The 11,058-nt window shown below is 51.6% G+C and overlaps 2 protein-coding genes across 2 annotated transcripts; both read left to right on the top strand.

The window, feature by feature from the left end:
- The first annotated feature begins 898 nt into the window (after window positions 1–898).
- Window positions 899–2,446, top strand: LOC136291623 (inositol 1,4,5-trisphosphate receptor-interacting protein-like 1). The gene has a single exon (XM_066186786.1). It carries the CDS (start codon window positions 914–916, stop codon window positions 2,444–2,446), a length of 1,533 nt encoding a protein of 510 aa, XP_066042883.1. The 5' UTR covers window positions 899–913.
- Window positions 2,447–7,187: 4,741 nt separating this feature from the next.
- LOC136291622 (inositol 1,4,5-trisphosphate receptor-interacting protein-like 1) lies at window positions 7,188–8,735 on the top strand. Its single transcript, XM_066186785.1, has one exon. It carries the CDS (start codon window positions 7,203–7,205, stop codon window positions 8,733–8,735), a length of 1,533 nt encoding a protein of 510 aa, XP_066042882.1. The 5' UTR covers window positions 7,188–7,202.
- The last annotated feature ends 2,323 nt before the right edge of the window (window positions 8,736–11,058 follow it).

Here is an 11,058-nt window from a genome sequence, read left to right as displayed (position 1 = left end):
TGCCGTGTGGCGGTGCAAGAAGTTTATGTAAAGTTAACGTATTGCAGTTGTTCTATGTACTTTGGTTCCATGTATTTCAGTTCAGTTCACTGTACCCCAGTTCTATTTTTAGTCTCCCTCATGGCACAACCTCCCCCTCTGCCTCTCCCTGTCTCCCCAGTTACAGCATCCTATTGGCTACCCTTTCCCACCTTGGTTGCCTGTCTATCATCCCTCAGGGAGATTCCTCCTCCCTGCCAGTCACCCAGGGCCTGTCCCCCAGGTCTGGAAGCTTCGATAGGAGCTTCCAGGTGACTGGCTGGCTGGAGGGTTCTCCCCTCCCAGTCTTTTGCTACTGGTTTTTGTCAATGTCCGTTTTGCTAATGAATCCCCTCCTCCCTTTCCCCATTGGACCTGTGTAAACCCACCCTGAGTCTCACCTCTCGTTTAAAACCCCCTGTTGTCGGAGGCTCAAGGTCTCTCTGAGGCTCTGGGCTGAAGGCGAGGATCCCCTCAATAAAGCCAAAACCCAGCTGAATCCTCCGAGAGTCCCGCCTCTCATTGTCTCCACCACAGTTCAGTGGCAGAGCGGCTGGCATAAAGAGCCCACCGATATCCTGTGGGGGCGTGTCAGGGGCTAGCCTGGCACAGGAGGACACGCACCGCCGCAGTGCTGCTGCTGCTTGGGCAGTGGGACGTGCCCTGCTGCTTGCCTGCTGTCTGGGACCCTGTCCTTTGTGCCCCCAGATCCCTGGCATTGCCATCCCTGCATATCCCCACTGCCAGCTGCATCCCTGGCAGTGCCACTGAAGGCCTTCTGTCCCTCCTCCTGCAGGCCATGGATACCCGGGTACTGTGGTTCTTGCTCTTGCAAAAAGTACTCCAGTACCCACAGCCCGTGGGTGACGGCTTGGACGAGGTTATATGTCTGCGGATGGAGGCGCGTGCAAAGCTGCAGGAAGAGGAGAAAATTCGTCTGGAGCGCGAGGTGGAGCAGCTGGTCCTGAGGCCAGGTGCTGGGGCCTGGGGAGACCTGCTCTGGCCTGCCTTGCAGCACGGGCAGGTTTGGGCTCTTGCTGGGCTCCTGCTCCTTCTCTTGGCCCTGTGGTCCATCTGGAGGAAAAGGAGCCTGAGGAGAGAGGAGCATGCAGAAGAAAATGGGGGTGCAAATGAAGAGGAAGGCAGAAACGTGGATGCAAACGAAGAAGCTGCTGGAAATGAAGAAGGCAATGATGAGAATGGGGAGGAAAACAATGATGATGGCAATGCCCAGGAAGGCAATGATGTTGCTGCAAATGCAGAAGGTGTTGTTGGAAATGAATTTGATAATCGTGATCCTTACGATGACATGGGAAGAAGGGTACTGGAGCGCATTCGGTGGCCTGTACAGAACCTGAAGAAAGGATGCAAGTGGACAAGTGCCCTGATGGAAAACTATGCAATTTACTTTCGACTCGTCTTGTCCAATAGTTTCTACCCAGTCCTGGAGCAAGCCATTGGGGTGGGCAGTGCCTTCGAAGGTTGGAGTCCCCGTGAGCAGGATGTTGTGTACCAGGTGCTGATCCCCATGACTTCTCCGCGAGGGCACAGCTTCCACGTGGAGCTGGACACTGCAGGGCAGACGCACGTGAGGAACTTCCGCATCCGCGTGCAGCGGGAGTGCACCTGCTCGAGGGAGCAGTGGGGAAAGAAGATGCAGTGCTTCCTGCACCCGCCCGAGGAGGAGCTGAGGAGCAATCAGGATTCCAGCCTCCTGGACACCCTGTGCACGGACTCCTACCTGGACGTGCAGAAAACTGCCCGCTGGTTCTGCCAGCTGGTGAGGGCGATCTGGCCAGCTTTGCCTCAGTCACACAATTGGCATTTAATGCTGCTGCCCTCCACACGCTCCTGCCAATTCAAGGTGAGCAACGGCAGAGAAAGCTACCGCATTGAGATGCTGTTTGGGGTGCGGCAAGGCTACTCTGACGTCTTTGTAAGCAGCCAGCCTAGGCATTACCACACCTCAAGCACAATCTGGACGGAGAGCTATGCCGTGGCTGAGATGAAGTTCTTCAAGTACATCGCCAGGCAGGCCCCCCCTGACAGCTTGCACCTGAAATGCCTTCAGTTCTTCATCCGTCTTCAGGTGGGCTTAGGTTTTTCTACCTATACCACAAAGACCATTGTCATGCACCTCCTGAACATCTTGCCCCTGTCATGGTGGAGGAGGAGACATTTTGTGACCAGACTAATAGGTATCAGCGAGAGCCTGCGAGCATGTGTGCAAATGAGACAGCTCAACCACTTCATTGTGGGCAACCGGAGGCTTCCTGCGGGGATCAGTTTGCCCCCAGACGTCCTAACGGCCGGGAACTACAATCTCTTCCACGACCTGGTGATGGATCCGGTTGCCCACTCCCAGGCAACGAGTCAGTATGTGGATCTGCACCGGTGGCTCATGCGAATCATTGACAATGAAGAGTGAACACAGAGCTGTGCTTGTGAGTCTGACACCTGGTGGCAGAGAAGCACCTGACAGTACATGGGAAAAGAGGGCAGAATGTGGGATACAGAGAAGGAAGGGAAAACGCTGCCTAGCTGCTCGAAGCCGTCAGCAGCAGCAGCAGCAGTGGCAGTGCCGTCTCAACGGTCTCCCCAGCACTGCATCCAGCGATGACAAGGTTGGCTCCAAAGATCAAGGACCACGCAAGAGGAAACACTGGTATTCCTCTTTTGGCTCTCTGGGCTCTGTGGGGAGAACCTACAGCCGGGGGAGAAGCTGACACAGACCTGAGTGTGCAGGACATGGAGAAGGAAGGCACTGCTCCATCGGGAGTGTCAGTTGCTGCCACACCTTTCATCCGGAGCAAAAGCACGCTCGGGGAGTCCAAGCTGATGGAGCTGAGGAGGCCGTGGCCAGGGCACTTGTGAGACAGAGTCCCATCACCACCAGAAGTGGGGGTGCCCCCACCTCCTTCTTCGAGTCCATTTTCCCTCCGAGAGCTTCACCTTGCGCAAAGATGCCGATGTCATAAGCCCAGACGAGTGAATGTTGGAAAGGAGCAGCGGTGGCATCATCTGGTTCAGGGCTGCTCCAGCAGGGTCTTCCTGATGTGCGTTGCAAAGGATCGCATCCACGTGGGTGTTGATGATCTCTGCTGAGGGAGACTCCACAATCTCTGGGCACTGCCCGAGATCAGTCAGTGGACGGTGTTTCTCCTCGTCCCTGGAAGGGAAACCTTTAGGCCAGCGTTGTACCAACTGTGTCGCAGCTGACCTGAAATTTTGTATAGATAAGGATCTAGGTCTTCATTTCATATAGCATTTCATATAGATATGTTATGAATAAAATTAATGTTCCTACCCCAGTTAAAACCCCTTGATTTATGTACTTGCTGGTTCTGGTTCCAACCCCAGTTCAAGTCCCAATTGATGTACTTACCCCTTTCCCCCAAAAGTTCATTGTTAAAGGGTTCTCCCCTGTTTTATATGCTTATTCTCCTACCTTTAGTCTTCTGTACCCCTTTGCCCCCTTCCAACTCGTCGGGTAATCCAGCCGCTGCTCCCTAGAAACCAACTCCCGGACTCCCAGGAGGCCTTGCGCAAATTTGCATATTGAAAATCATACTACGGCCCAAGAAAAACGACCCTTAAACAACGAGCCACGCCAAGAAGAATGAAAGACCCTCACACTATGGGAACAACCAAGACCCCAGGAGTCAGATTCAGCTTAAAGAGTGGGTCCCCGTAACTTAAACAGCACTCGAGCGAGAGGAACCCCCTAGACTACTGAGCCAACATTAGGTCTCTGGACGATCCCTGCGAGGATAGAGGCTTCAGTCCTGCCGGCAGCGACAGGCCTGCGTGATCCTCCTCCTGAGCGTCGACCATTGGAAGCAGCAGCGGCGGCGGCGCGCACCCCGAACCCCCACCTCTAGGCCCTCCTCTAATAAAGGCATAAAGAAGGGAGCAGAAGGTCTCCTGGCCCTTTATTTACAACAGATGTATACATATTGTGTATACATATGATATACTCTAAAGCTTATCGATTACCATATCAAAAAGTAAAATCTAAAAAAGCCAAAATACTAATATAAATCATATATTAGTATAGATGGAAGTATATAAGTATATGTGGAAGTATGTAAATATTATATTAGTATATGTATCTCTTCATATAGAAGATACGAAATATGCTATTAGTATATCATGATCAAAATGATTCTTAAGGGTTGAATATGTAATTATGTTTAAACAACACAATACAGCACGTATTTAGTGTCGCTATCTCTTATGAAAGGTATGAATGCTCTTAGTGCATTTAGATCTGGAAAGATTTTTATGAAATAGATCTATTTCTACCATCTATAACATATGTATTACATATGTGTCATACATGTCTCTGTGTATATATATATATATATATATATATATATATATACATATAAAATCTATGTTACATATAGGGTATTCTTTTTTTAAATTGAATTCAAGCCATAGATTGTGTCCCTGTCTGTTGAGGACACTTGATTATGTTCCATAGTTAGTGCATTTCTGAGTGGCAAGGCGGAAACGGCTTTGCCCTTGATTCAATAAACTACAATATTCCAGAATCTGGATCGTGCGAGACTTTCTTGATTTCAAGCCCACCTAGAGTATTGGTAAATCCCACAAGTTGTGAATGTGGGTTTGTGAACTCTGTCCTTGAAGTCAGCCAGACTGACAGTGCTGAACTGGTTGTACTGAGAAAGGAAGGCCAGCTGCCCCCGGCCCCTGTGATGACAGAGAATCACAGAATGGATTGGCTTGGAAGGCTCCTTAGAAATGATCTTGTTCCAGCCCTGCTGCCAAGGGCAGGGCCTCCTTCCACTGAGCCGCGTTGCTGCAGGCCCTGTCCAAGCCGGCCGCCCCAGCTGCTGTAGGCAGTGTGGGCCAGGGCCTCAGCAGCCTCAGAGGCAGGAATTTCTTCCACATCTGCAGCCTGACCCTGCCCTCTGTCAGTGGGAAGCCACTGGCCCTTGTGCTGTCAGTGAGGAGAAGGTTTAGAGTGAAAGTAGGTGAATGGAATGAAATCTAAATGCAAATGGAGTAGGGCAGGGCTGTTGATCTGCCTGAGGGTAGGAAGGCTCTGCTCAGGGGTCTGGTCAGGTGTCATTGATGGGTCAAGTGCACGTGTATGAGACACGAGAAGGCAAAGGGCTGGGTGCTGCGTTTGGCCTCTCCCAGCCCCTGCAGTGCTGTGGGCTGGGGGAAGAGGGGCTGGAAATTGGCAAGAAGCCAATGGCATTCCAGCTTCTGTCAGAAGCAGTGTGGCCTGCGGGAGCATAGCTGCGATTGTCCTCCCCCAGAGGGCAGCGGTGAGGCTGTACCTCGAATCCTGCCTTCTGTTTTGGCCCCCTGACAAGAAGAAAGACGTGCAGGTGCTTGAGTGTGTGCACAGAAGGGGAATGGAGCTGGGGAATGGAGCTGGGGAATGGCCTGGAGCACAAGTCTGATGAAGAAGGGCTGAGGGAGTTGTGGGTGTTTAGCAAAGTGGAAAAGTGCCTCACGGGGGACCTTATAGTTCTCCACAGCTCTCTGAAGGGAGGTTGTGGCCAGGTCAGGGTCATTATATCTGCCCGTGGAACAAGCCATATGACCAGAGGAAATGACCACAAGTTGTGCCACAGGAGCACAAGATTGGAGCCTTTCAGCAAAAGGATATCAAGCTCAGGAACAGTCTGCTCAGGGAAATGACTGAGTCAGCACCCCCAGAGGGATTTGAAAGTCATGTGGATGTGGCATTTGGGGGTGCGGCAGGTTGGTGGAGTAGGCAGCATTGAGTTGGCAGCTGCACCGTGTGATCTTCAGGGTCTTTTCCAAGCTGGACGAGTCAGAGATTTAACTGTAGCTCTGCATGGGGTCAAGTCTTGGACCCAGTGATCCTCAAGGCTGCCTTGCAACATGGATATGTATGAGATTGCCAAGGGAGGGCAGGACAAAGGGAAGAGCAAGAGAAGTTCTTTGAAGAAGATTCACTCAAAGGCTGCCTTAAGCAGTCCACCAGGGCCACTGTGAGTGGCTGAGCTGGGGTGGGGACAAAGGGCGTGGCTGGCCTGGCTATGGTTTACTGTGGCACCTGTGACATCACAGGGGACATGTCACAGTGGGAGCAGCTATTAAAGGCCCCAGCATGTAAGGCTGGCCCTGTATTGCTCGGGCAAGCGGTGAGTGCACACATGGCGGGGAGGCTGGGCTGGGGACAAGTCAGAGAGGCTGCAGCCGGGCTTGGGTTTTTCCCCTGCATGCAGGGACAGCCCCTCATGGCAGAGCCTTGGGCAGAGCACCGTGCCGTGTGGCGGTGCAAGAAGTTTATGTAAAGTTAACGTATTGCAGTTGTTCTATGTACTTTGGTTCCATGTATTTCAGTTCAGTTCACTGTACCCCAGTTCTATTTTTAGTCTCCCTCATGGCACAACCTCCCCCTCTGCCTCTCCCTGTCTCCCCAGTTACAGCATCCTATTGGCTACCCTTTCCCACCTTGGTTGCCTGTCTATCATCCCTCAGGGAGATTCCTCCTCCCTGCCAGTCACCCAGGGCCTGTCCCCCAGGTCTGGAAGCTTCGATAGGAGCTTCCAGGTGACTGGCTGGCTGGAGGGTTCTCCCCTCCCAGTCTTTTGCTACTGGATTTTGTCAATGTCCGTTTTGCTAATGAATCCCCTCCTCCCTTTCCCCATTGGACCTGTGTAAACCCACCCTGAGTCTCACCTCTCGTTTAAAACCCCCTGTTGTCGGAGGCTCAAGGTCTCTCTGAGGCTCTGGGCTGAAGGCGAGGATCCCCTCAATAAAGCCAAAACCCAGCTGAATCCTCCGAGAGTCCCGCCTCTCATTGTCTCCACCACAGTTCAGTGGCAGAGCGGCTGGCATAAAGAGCCCACCGATACCCTGTGGGGGCGTGTCAGGGGCTAGCCTGGCACAGGAGGACACGCACCGCCGCAGTGCTGCTGCTGCTTGGGCAGTGGGACGTGCCCTGCTGCTTGCCTGCTGTCTGGGACCCTGTCCTTTGTGCCCCCAGATCCCTGGCATTGCCATCCCTGCATATCCCCACTGCCAGCTGCATCCCTGGCAGTGCCACTGAAGGCCTTCTGTCCCTCCTCCTGCAGGCCATGGATATCCGGGTACTGTGGTTCTTGCTCTTGCAAAAAGTACTCCAGTACCCACAGCCCGTGGGTGACGGCTTGGACGAGGTTATATGTCTGCGGATGGAGGCGCGTGCAAAGCTGCAGGAAGAGGAGAAAATTCGTCTGGAGCGCGAGGTGGAGCAGCTGGTCCTGAGGCCAGGTGCTGGGGCCTGGGGAGACCTGCTCTGGCCTGCCTTGCAGCACGGGCAGGTTTGGGCTCTTGCTGGGCTCCTGCTCCTTCTCTTGGCCCTGTGGTCCATCTGGAGGAAAAGGAGCCTGAGGAGAGAGGAGCATGCAGAAGAAAATGGGGGTGCAAATGAAGAGGAAGGCAGAAACGTGGATGCAAACGAAGAAGCTGCTGGAAATGAAGAAGGCAATGATGAGAATGGGGAGGAAAACAATGATGATGGCAATGCCCAGGAAGGCAATGATGTTGCTGCAAATGCAGAAGGTGTTGTTGGAAATGAATTTGATAATCGTGATCCTTACGATGACATGGGAAGAAGGGTACTGGAGCGCATTCGGTGGCCTGTACAGAACCTGAAGAAAGGATGCAAGTGGACAAGTGCCCTGATGGAAAACTATGCAATTTACTTTCGACTCGTCTTGTCCAACAGTTTCTTCCCAGTCCTGGAGCCAGCCATTGGGGTGGGCAGTGCCTTCGAAGGTTGGAGTCCCCGTGAGCAGGATGTTGTGTACCAGGTGCTGATCCCCATGACTTCTCCGCGAGGGCACAGCTTCCACGTGGAGCTGGACACTGCAGGGCAGACGCACGTGAGGAACTTCCGCATCCGCGTGCAGCGGGAGTGCACCTGCTCGAGGGAGCAGCGGGGAAAGAAGATGCAGTGCTTCCTGCACCCGCCCGAGGAGGAGCTGAGGAGCAATCAGGATTCCAGCCTCCTGGACACCCTGTGCACGGACTCCTACCTGGACGTGCAGAAAACTGCCCGCTGGTTCTGCCAGCTGGTGAGGGCGATCTGGCCGGCTTTGCCTCAGTCACACAATTGGCATTTAATGCTGCTGCCCTCCACACGCTCCTGCCAATTCAAGGTGAGCAACGGCAGAGAAAGCTACCGCATTGAGATGCTGTTTGGGGTGCGGCAAGGCTACTCTGACGTCTTTGTAAGCAGCCAGCCTAGGCATTACCACACCTCAAGCACAATCTGGACGGAGAGCTATGCCGTGGCTGAGATGAAGTTCTTCAAGTACATCGCCAGGCAGGCCCCCCCTGACAGCTTGCACCTGAAATGCCTTCAGTTCTTCATCCGTCTTCAGGTGGGCTTAGGTTTTTCTACCTATACCGCAAAGACTGTTTTCATGCACCTCCTGAATATCTTGCCCCCGTCATGGTGGAGGAGGAGACATTTTATGAGCAGACTATTAGATATGAGCAAGAGCCTGCGAGCATGTGTGCAAATGAGACAGCTCAACCACTTCATTGTGGGCAACCGGAGGCTTCCCGCGGGGATCAGTTTGCCCCCAGACGTCCTAATGGCCGGGAACTACAATCTCTTCCACGACCTGGTGATGGATCCGGTTGCCCACTCCCAGGCAATGAGTCAGTCCGTGGATCTGCACCGGTGGCTCATGCGAATCATTGACAATGAAGAGTGAACACAGAGCTGTGCTTGTGAGTCTGACACCTGGTGGCAGAGAAGCACCTGACAGTACATGGGAAAAGAGGGCAGAATGTGGGATACAGAGAAGGAAGGGAAAACGCTGCCTAGCTGCTCGAAGCCGTCAGCAGCAGCAGCAGCAGTGGCAGTGCCGTCTCAACGGTCTCCCCAGCACTGCATCCAGCGATGACAAGGTTGGCTCCAAAGATCAAGGACCACGCAAGAGGAAACACTGGTATTCCTCTTTTGGCTCTCTGGGCTCTGTGTGGAGAACCTACAGCCGGGGGAGAAGCTGACACAGACCTGAGTGTGCAGGACATGGAGAAGGAAGGCACTGCTCCATCGGGAGTGTCAGTTGCTGCCACACCTTTCATCCGGAGCAAAAGCACGCTCGGGGAGTCCAAGCTGATGGAGCTGAGGAGGCCGTGGCCAGGGCACTTGTGAGACAGAGTCCCATCACCACCAGAAGTGGGAGTGCCCCCACCTCCTTCTTCGAGTCCATTTTCCCTCCGAGAGCTTCACCTTGCGCAAAGATGCCGATGTCATAAGCCCAGACGAGTGAATGTTGGAAAGGAGCAGCGGTGGCATCATCTGGTTCAGGGCTGCTCCAGCAGGGTCTTCCTGATGTGCGTTGCAAAGGATCGCATCCACGTGGGTGTTGATGATCTCTGCTGAGGGAGACTCCACAATCTCTGGGCACTGCCCGAGATCAGTCAGTGGACGGTGTTTCTCCTCGTCCCTGGAAGGGAAACCTTTAGGCCAGCGTTGTACCAACTGTGTCGCAGCTGACCTGAAATTTTGTATAGATAAGGATCTAGGTCTTCATTTCATATAGCATTTCATATAGATATGTTATGAATAAAATTAATGTTCCTACCCCAGTTAAAACCCCTTGATTTATGTACTTGCTGGTTCTGGTTCCAACCCCAGTTCAAGTCCCAATTGATGTACTTACCCCTTTCCCCCAAAAGTTCATTGTTAAAGGGTTCTCCCCTGTTTTATATGCTTATTCTCCTACCTTTAGTCTTCTGTACCCCTTTGCCCCCTTCCAACTCGTCGGGTAATCCAGCCGCTGCTCCCTAGAAACCAACTCCCGGACTCCCAGGAGGCCTTGCGCAAATTTGCATATTGAAAATCATACTACGGCCCAAGAAAAACGACCCTTAAACAACGAGCCACGCCAAGAAGAATGAAAGACCCTCACACTATGGGAACAACCAAGACCCCAGGAGTCAGATTCAGCTTAAAGAGTGGGTCCCCGTAACTTAAACAGCACTCGAGCGAGAGGAACCCCCTAGACTACTGAGCCAACATTAGGTCTCTGGACGATCCCTGCGAGGATAGAGGCTTCAGTCCTGCCGGCAGCGACAGGCCTGCGTGATCCTCCTCCTGAGCGTCGACCATTGGAAGCAGCGGCGGCGGCGCGCACCCCGAACCCCCACCTCTAGGCCCTCCTCTAATAAAGGCATAAAGAAGGGAGCAGAAGGTCTCCTGGCCCTTTATTTACAACAGATGTATACATATTGTGTATACATATGATATACTCTAAAGCTTATCGATTACCATATCAAAAAGTAAAATCTAAAAAAGCCAAAATACTAATATAAATCATATATTAGTATAGATGGAAGTATATAAGTATATGTGGAAGTATGTAAATATTATATTAGTATATGTATCTCTTCATATAGAAGATACGAAATATGCTATTAGTATATCATGATCAAAATGATTCTTAAGGGTTGAATATGTAATTATGTTTAAACAACACAATACAGCACGTATTTAGTGTCGCTATCTCTTGTGAAAGGTATGAATGCTCTTAGTGCATTTAGATCTGGAAAGATTTTTATGAAATAGATCTATTTCTACCATCTATAACATATGTATTACATATGTGTCATACATGTCTGTGTGTGTATATATATATATATATATATATATATATATAAAATCTATGTTACATATAGGGTATTCTTTTTTTAAATTGAATTCAAGCCATAGATTGTGTCCCTGTCTGTTGAGGACACTTGATTATGTTCCATAGTTAGTGCATTTCTGAGTGGCAAGGCGGAAACGGCTTTGCCCTTGATTCAATAAACTACAATATTCCAGAATCTGGATCGTGCGAGACTTTCTTGATTTCAAGCCCACCTAGAGTATTGGTAAATCCCACAAGTTGTGAATGTGGGTTTGTGAACTCTGTCCTTGAAGTCAGCCAGACTGACAGTGCTGAACTGGTTGTACTGAGAAAGGAAGGCCAGCTGCCCCCGGCCCCTGTGATGACAGAGAATCACAGAATGGATTGGCTTGGAAGGCTC

Source organism: Chamaea fasciata, unplaced genomic scaffold (genome assembly GCF_029207755.1).
Source record: "Chamaea fasciata isolate MVZ Bird 193981 ecotype frontalis unplaced genomic scaffold, bChaFas1.0.hap1 SCAF_7, whole genome shotgun sequence".
In the NCBI taxonomy this organism is placed as follows: Eukaryota; Metazoa; Chordata; class Aves; order Passeriformes; family Sylviidae; genus Chamaea; species Chamaea fasciata.
The sequence above is the reverse complement of the archived record's forward strand: the minus strand, read 5'-3'. Positions and strand labels throughout refer to the sequence as shown.

Bases quoted from the DNA above. Each gene is read 5' to 3' on its own strand.
- LOC136291623 (XM_066186786.1), top strand. From the start codon at position 914: ATGGAGGCGCGTGCAAAGCTGCAGGAAGAGGAGAAAATTCGTCTGGAG.
- LOC136291622 (XM_066186785.1), top strand. From the start codon at position 7,203: ATGGAGGCGCGTGCAAAGCTGCAGGAAGAGGAGAAAATTCGTCTGGAG.